Source organism: Myotis davidii, unplaced genomic scaffold (assembly GCF_000327345.1).
Source record: "Myotis davidii unplaced genomic scaffold, ASM32734v1 scaffold353, whole genome shotgun sequence".
In the NCBI taxonomy this organism is placed as follows: domain Eukaryota; kingdom Metazoa; phylum Chordata; class Mammalia; order Chiroptera; family Vespertilionidae; genus Myotis; species Myotis davidii.
This window is the reverse complement of record NW_006284335.1, coordinates 26,460-34,487: the sequence shown is the minus strand read 5'-3', so window position 1 is coordinate 34,487 and position 8,028 is coordinate 26,460. Positions and strand designations below refer to the sequence as shown.

Sequence of the window (8,028 nt, the reverse complement as noted above, 5' to 3'; positions counted from 1 at the left end):
GGAGGGAGGGAAGTATTAATGTAAAGAGAAACATCTATCAGAACTGTACCCACCCTGACCAGGGATCAAACCGACAACCTGGGTATGTACCCTGACCGGGCATCAAACCAGCTACCTTCCAGTGCATGGGACAACGGTCAACCAACTAAGCCACATCGGCCAGAGCAATTTACCACAAGTTTAAAAATAAAAATTTATAATAATGAAGTGTGACACCCCTTCTTCCCATCTTCTCAGGAATCTCAGGTACTGGACTCTATGATGTAACATCCAACTTGACAAAAGATAGAAGTTTTATTTTTCCCTTGATAAATGACATTGGCATGCATGTAATGGACTGTATCTGCCAGGCTATATAAAAGGGTGATTATTTCTTTTTTTCATTGCAATCTTTTTGGCAGATTGTCTGTGATGTGATTGTAGCACGGGTTCAATAATAAAACTGTTTTCTTTCTCTGCTAATAAATAAATAAATAAATAAGGCAGTGGCTGTCATAAAAGAAATGCAAATTAAGCTTTATAAACTTTAAAGGTAAAATACAAAAATGATAAAAAGGAGAGTAGAAGAAAACACATTTTATTCAGTGTCTATTTAGCCTACTATATTAATTTCATAGTAACTCAGCTAGCTCCTAGCAATAATATTATTGTTAAAAATCTAATTCTAAAATACAATACATTAAGATTTAAGTTCCAGAATTGAGGGAAGAACCTCAGATGGATACAATTTATTTCAAGAAGGTGACACTTGCAAATTCTTCATTGAAATATTTTATGACTAACATAGGTGCGGGCTAATAAAAAGCCACAGTGTTGTGCTTATCCAAGCAGTGCAGTGAGGCAGTCCCCAGTCTGGACTAGTTGGCACTCCTGCTCCTGAGATGAAGGTACTGCAGACATATGAAAAGTTAACCCGCCAGCAACACACCCGCCAGTATACTTTTCTACACTAACCGGCAAAACACTAATAACATGGTAGGTTCAGTCTTTCTAAAGCAGCAATTTATTCCAGAGACAAGTAGGAAATGCCAAATGACTAGGGCACAAAGGATAAAGTTTCTAGATCACAGATCCTTAACTACTGCAGACTTACCATCACCTTTGCATATAACTTGGTGTGTCAGGTTCAACTCTATACTGGCCCTAACATGCCTAGAAAAACTGTTCCATAGGACCAGGTAAAACAAGGAAGATGGCGTGATTCAGCCAACTTCCCTAAGCAGTTGATTTTTATGTCTTCAACACAGCTCCTAAGAAGCATAAAGGGCTTATTCAAAGATAAAGCCTTTGTGCCAGGTGGCAGGCTGAGACTACTTATCTGTGGAATTGACTCCACTGAATTTGAACACAAACTTTGTACCACCCTCCTGCGGTAATACTGCCTTGCACAAGGAGACTGAGTAGCTGCTAAGTCTGGAATGAGTTTACTTATCTACTTATCACAGGTATTACAAAGACCTACTACTGCACACCAGGGAATGTTCTAAGAGCTAGATAACAGGCAATGTCATCAAAGGACTTTCTACAGAAAACATAAGAATAGTAAAAAATAAAACAGCCTGACCAGTGTGGCTCAGAGGTTAAACGTCAACCCATGAACCAGGAGGTTAGGGCTCGATTCTGGTCAGGGCACATGCCGGGGGCTGCAGGCTTGAGCCCCTATAGGAGGCATGAAGGAAGCAGCCGATGGATGATTCTCTCTCATCATTGATGTTTCTCTCTCTCCCTCCCCCTTCCTCTCCCTTCAATCAGTTAAAAAAAAACATTTTTAAAAAAAGAAAACTAAAGATGCCAGCTATATAGAGACATTTGAAGAATTTTAGAATATTTTTATCTAAACTGATTCATTTATATCTAATTGTTCTATTTAAACATTTTTGTCTATACAGCCAATGGAAAATAAATCTTATTTTCCAAATTCTAAAGTTATCTCTTCAGGGTGAGGGGTGGGCAAAATGGGTGAAGGTGTTCAAAGTGTACAAATTTCCAGTATAAATGTCTTGGGGATATAAAGTACAGCATGGCAACGATAGTTAATAATACTGTACTATATTTGAAAGTTAAAAGAGATCTTAAAAGTTCCCATCATAAGCTCTGGCTGGGTGGCTCTGTTGGTTACACGTTGTCTGGTATACAAAAGGGTTGCAGATTTGATTCCGTGTCGGGGGACATAGCCAGGTTGCAAGTTCAATCCTCAGCTGGGGCATATACGAGAGGCAATCAATGGATGTTTATCTTTCTCTCTCCCTCTCCTTTCTACTCTCGCTAACAAAAAACAAACAAACAAAACAAAAGTTCTCATCAAAAGAAAATTTTTTTTATAACTGTGAGGTGTTAACTAGACTTATTGTAGTGATCATGTCACAATACACACAAATAGAGAAACATTATGAAAGTAATGTAGTGTCAATTATATCTCAAAAATTTTTTTAAATAAAGTACCTCCTTCTTCATATTACATGGTATTTGGCATTTATCCTATGGTTGATTGCTTACTAAGACTGGAATTTGTAGTATGTGCTAATCAGTTTCTTTTCCTTATATAAATTCCCATTACAAAACAAAATGAAGACCACTGTGGGTATAGAAACATTTTAGAAATGGGGTGTGTAGATGTGCGTATTTTAATTTAGAAAACTAAGTTGTATTTTTTATTACTTCTCTTCCTGGTATACTTAGAAATCTCTATTTCAAACATTGATATGGCTTTACTAAAGGCCCAAACTTTGGAATTCTTTGATTTGTTCACACCAGGATTTCCTAGCCTATGCACTACTGGTATTTGGGGACAGATACTTCTTTGCTGTGGGATTGTCCCGGTGCATTATAGTTCAGCAGCATCCTGGGCCTCTGTCCACTAGATGCCTTCAAGTTGTGAACACTGAAAATGTTTCTAGACAATGTCAAAACCACTCCCAACCCCTGTGAGAACACTCACTGGTCTTCAATGACTAAATAGATTGTCCTATGGCAGTGATGGCGAACCTATGAAACGCGTGTCAGAGGTGGCAGGCGAACTCATTTTTTTGGTTGATATTTCTTTGTTAAATGGCATTTAAATATATAAAATAAATATCAAAAACATAAATTTTTGTTTTACTATGGTTGCAAATATCAAAAAATTTCTATATGTGACACAGCACCAGAGTTAAGTTAGGGTTTTTCAAAATGCTGACATACCGAGCTCAAAAGGTTCGCCATCACTGTCCTATGGCATCAAAGAAAGCTCCCAATGTTGACATGGGAAAATGATATAAAGGAGTCCCCTGCCCCTACTAGACTAAGGTCCTTGAAGAAAAGAGTCCTTTTTTCCTATTATAGTCACTCCTCATGCCTGGCAGAGAGCAGACCTTCAGTGTTTGCCAAAGGTAGGATAAATCATCACTGGGAACCAGTCAGAAAATAGAGTACAAGAAATTTAAGAAATAATCTTATATGATGGCCATTAGCCCAGGCGTTGGAAGAAAATAATTTGCCTGGCTATATAAAAAGAACAAAGCAAATATTTGATTTAAAAGCTGAGTGCCTACACTAAACATATAGGAGATAACAAGGAGTAAAATTAGTCCCTGGCCTCAAGTAGCATATAATTAGTGGGGGAGACATATATGCAGGCAGCTATAAGAAAGCAGACTGCAGGAACTTCCACTGCAAATACAGATGACACTGCGTGTGTCCCTGGTCCATGCAGGGACATCAGATGAGATTCCATGAAGGAAGCTGGCATTTGAGATGGGCTTTCAAGTACGAGTAACATTCTGACAAGCAAACTGGGGTAGTCAGACAAAGTGGAGCAGCAGAAGCAGAAGCTGGGTATTTCTTATAGAAACAGTGAGCAACTTGGGAGCATTTAAAAAGGACAATAGAGAAAATGTGCATCATGGAGGAAAACAGAATGGGTTCAGGTTGCAGTGGGTCAAAAGCCCTGAATAAGGACTTTCGATGAATGGTTTGTTCAAGTCACTGGCAGGAGAGTGACCCATCAGAGATGAGGTTCACTGGTAAGATATCAGGTGTGGGAGCCCAGCCAGGCCCAGAGGCAATCCTGACTCCTCCTCGTAGAAAGACACGGTTTAATGAAGCGGCATTTACCCTGAGTGCTCTACTTTTGTTCTGTTTAATCTTTATCATTTTTTCCTAAGTGCTAGTAAACAGCCAATAATTTGATGTTATAACCCACCAGTGGGTTTGCAACGCCTGTAAGATCTTTTGGGTAAACTTGGTAAGTTCACATGTTGGGGGTATTAGAAATAAGGAAGAGGGTAAGGGAGAGACTGCTGGGCTAGAACTGACATGGCACATTGTAGGGACTGGCAGGATGGGATGATGAAATGCCTTTCATTTGTAGGGCTTGGATAAATTATGGAATACTACAAAGGCATTAAAAGGAATCAGAACTGTAAGTACAGGCATAGAAAGACTTTTTTACATACTTACAAAAACCCAAATTCCTGAATAATATATTGTGATCACATTAACCTTAAAAAAATTAAAACTGTATTGTGATAATATACTATATAATGTATACATGTGTGTGTATATTTAATGTATGTTATAGGCAGCTTCTGTGGAAATCGATATGGTGATTCCTTGAGAAGTTAAACATAAAAATTACCAACTGACCCAGCAATTCCACTTCTGGTTATACACCCAAAAGAATTGAAAGCGGGCACCTGAACAGATTTTGCACACCCAGGTTCACAGTAGCTTTATTCATTATTCACAACAGCCAAAAGGGAATGCAACTCAAGCACCTATGGAAGGCTGGATGGATAAACCAAATGTGATCCATCCACACAATGGAGTATTATTAAGCCTAAAAAAGGAAGGAAATTATAACACAATTTTACAATATGGATGAACCATGAAGACATTAGGCTAGCTGAAATAAGTCAGGCACAGAATCGGTACACTGGAAAAAAATAAGTATTTTAAATGGATGGCCGGTTTGAGTTATAATATTGTCAATTTTGAGCCCTAAAAGTTCCCTGGTCAATTCCAGGTGTTAAGAATAAAGCATAGTGCTAGTTTTCAGAGTCTCCTGGATAGGAACTGTGCCATTCCCCTTCTCACTGAAAAAAGCAGTAGAGGCGTCTTGCTATCAAATCTAACCTGAAAGTGAACTGCAGGTGGCCACACCCCCAAAGCACTCTTACACAATGAAACTGAACTTTGACTTCAGTAGGGCACTTCCCTCTTAAAGAGGTTACTGGTTACCTGGTCCTCAGGTGTCAATACGCAAGCCCACTTCTTCCCATATAAAATGGGGTAACAAAATGCTGAGGGTTAAATGAGATGCTCTGAAGGAGAACTTAGCAAGGTCTGGCACCCCACAAGTTAGTACTCCTGCCCCCATCAACTACACAAAGAAAAATCATTCCGAAATCTCAAGCCACAGTCGAATCTCACATTCCTCAGCTGACTTAAAACATGAGCACTGCTTTATGTAAGATCGGAGTAAATCCACCAGAGCACTGATTCAGGACAAGCTCTGAAGAACTTCATCATAAACCCACACACCAACACCACAAGTCTTGTGACAGGAACATTTAGGAAACCTCGGAGATTTAATGCCACTAAAATTTTTAAATAAACATTAGTTCCTCCCTAAGTGTCAAAGGTTATGATGACTCAAGGCACACAAGAGGAAATGCTCCTAGTAACTAGCAGAAGCCAAATCCAGTCCAAGGAGTTTCGTGACCTGAACAAAATTAGTTGATACAAACGCCAACTTCTAATGGTTAAAGTAATAATTGTATTTCTTTTAAGTACTTTATCAAAAACATACTCTTCTTAGTCAAAAAATATTTCTCTAAGCAAAACTGACAAGAAATTAAAACCTTTCTGCCAGTTTTCAGAAGCATAAAGACCAATAAGGTGATAGATTTTTATAAGAGAAATGCCTCATATGCCCAACATTACACATAGGTGTTATGTCAATTCTTTGTCAATTTTTATATAACCTTTAAAAAAATTATCGCACAGTAAAAGTAACTTTTATTTACTTTTGATGTATAGCTCTATGATTTCTAAAATATATTACCATCACCACCATCAGAATACAGAACAGTTTCATTACCCCAAAAGCTCCCTCCTGCTGTCCCTGTATATACACACCTCTGCCCTCTGGCAAACACTGATCTGTCGCCATCAGTACAGTCTTATCCTTAAGAGAATGTCATAAAAATAGAATACTTTTTGTTCACTCAACATAAAACCTAAAAGATTCACTCAAGTTATTGCATGTATCAATAATTCCTCCATTAAAAAATTTTTTTTATTGATTTCCCAGATGAAGGGGGAAGGGGGGGGAGAGGAACATCAATGATGAGAGAGAATCATTGATCGGCTGCCTCCTGAGGATGGAGCTCGAAACCCGGGCATGTGCCCTGACCAGGAATCCAACAGGGACCTTCTGGTTCATAGGTCGACACTCAACCACCGAGCCAGGCCGGCACAGCAATTTGTCCCTTTTTATTGCTAAGTAGTAATGCATAGTACAGATGTACCACAATTTAACTACTTGTCTATTAAAGGATATTTTGGTTGTTTCAAGTTTGGGCTATTATGAATAAAACTACTATGAACATCCGTGTATGGTTTCTGTGTGAACAAAAATTCTACTAGGTAAAGACCCAGAGGAGGATTGCTATGGTAAATAAAATGTACGTTCAATTCTATAAGAAACCACTGAGCTGTTCTCCAGAATGGCGGTGCCCTCTTGAATTCCCACCAGCCACGTGGGGCAATTCCAACTGCTCAGCGTTCTTGGAAGCACTTGGCATTACTGGTGTTGTTTATTTTAACCGTTCTAACAGGTATGCAGTGACATGTCATCATGGCTTTAATTTACTTAACCATTTTAATGGACATCTTTGAAAAATAGTACATAGTGCTTCACTTCCATAGAGAATGCTGAACATAAATCCTTCTGACTCAAAATCCTTATAAACACTATACTAACCCCTCAGGGGCTAATAAAGTACATAGGGTTATTTTTCTCAAGTAGCCTCCAAATTATGTCTTTTTTAATAGGTTTGTTTTTAATATTCTCCTTTGTGAAGTGTCACTTCTTGCTATTAATGGTGCTCCAGCTTCTGGCAGACTTTCCTCTGAACCCTTTCTCAAGCTGAGGTTCTTAGTTATCTAGAAATAGATAACTAAGCTTATCAGAATTATATCGGAAAAGGAGAGGGGAGTCTATAAGGAAGAGAACTTGATTCTTTGATGAGGAAAGAGAAAGCTTTTTTTCCCCCCTTTCTGAGTCACAGTACCCAAACTTCTTAACCTTTCCTTTGGCTGCTGAGAAATTTCTAGTAGCTAAATTTCTTAGGCATTTTCCAAAAAAGGTGAAGCTGGCAGAAAGGTGGCTACCAGGTAATAGAGTCATTCCTATATTAACCTGTGCAATTAACACTATACTATGATTCTATATTAGAAGTTAAAGGTTTATCTAGAGCAAAATAATTATACACAAACTTATCATCTGTCCATAAACTTAAGTCATCTTAAATCTAGTTTAAATTTTGTTTTCAAACACATATTCACACACTGGTCAAAATTCTGAATGAATTATGTATTAAGTGAGGCATTCACAGGGGTGCCAAGATAAATATGAAGAAATTTTATAATTAAAAAAGAATTCAGCAGTTATTTTAAAGGATACAGTGACTGTACACACACTGATGTAAATCCTCATATTCACAGTTCCTTTGGGAGCCGCTTGGTTAGAAAGCTCCTCCCGTCTGCCTAGCAGTCGTTTGCATCCCTGAACGGATAAACTGCTGCCATTCTATGGCATCTTCAGCGGCATCACCTCTGGGAACCCTGCCTGCCTGCTCAGAGCAGCAGCCCCTGCTGTCACCCCAACTTCCCCGGAGGGGGCCGCTTCCTCCAGGCCCGGCTCACAGATCAATCGCCGCCCTGCCAGCTGCCCGGACCCGCAGACTCGGAGCCGTCACCAATCGCACAGGGTCGGGGTGGGAGGGACTTCCGCTATCTCTCGGCTCCACCACCCCCAGCTCACGC

General features: G+C 39.2%; 1 protein-coding gene across 2 annotated transcripts in view; it reads right to left on the bottom strand.

The window, feature by feature from the left end:
* The window catches only part of FAM120A (family with sequence similarity 120A), a 112,174-nt gene extending 104,437 nt beyond the window's left edge, over positions 1-7,737 (bottom strand). Inside the window, exon 1 of one of the 2 annotated variants that reach the window (XM_006754437.2) lies at positions 7,682-7,737. In XM_006754437.2, the coding sequence (XP_006754500.1) occupies positions 7,682-7,699 (18 nt within the window). In that variant the 5' untranslated portion in view covers positions 7,700-7,737. The remainder of the gene's footprint in view (positions 1-7,681) is intronic. The other variant, XM_006754438.2, reaches the window with a different exon arrangement.
* Between the last annotated feature and the right edge of the window lie 291 nt (positions 7,738-8,028).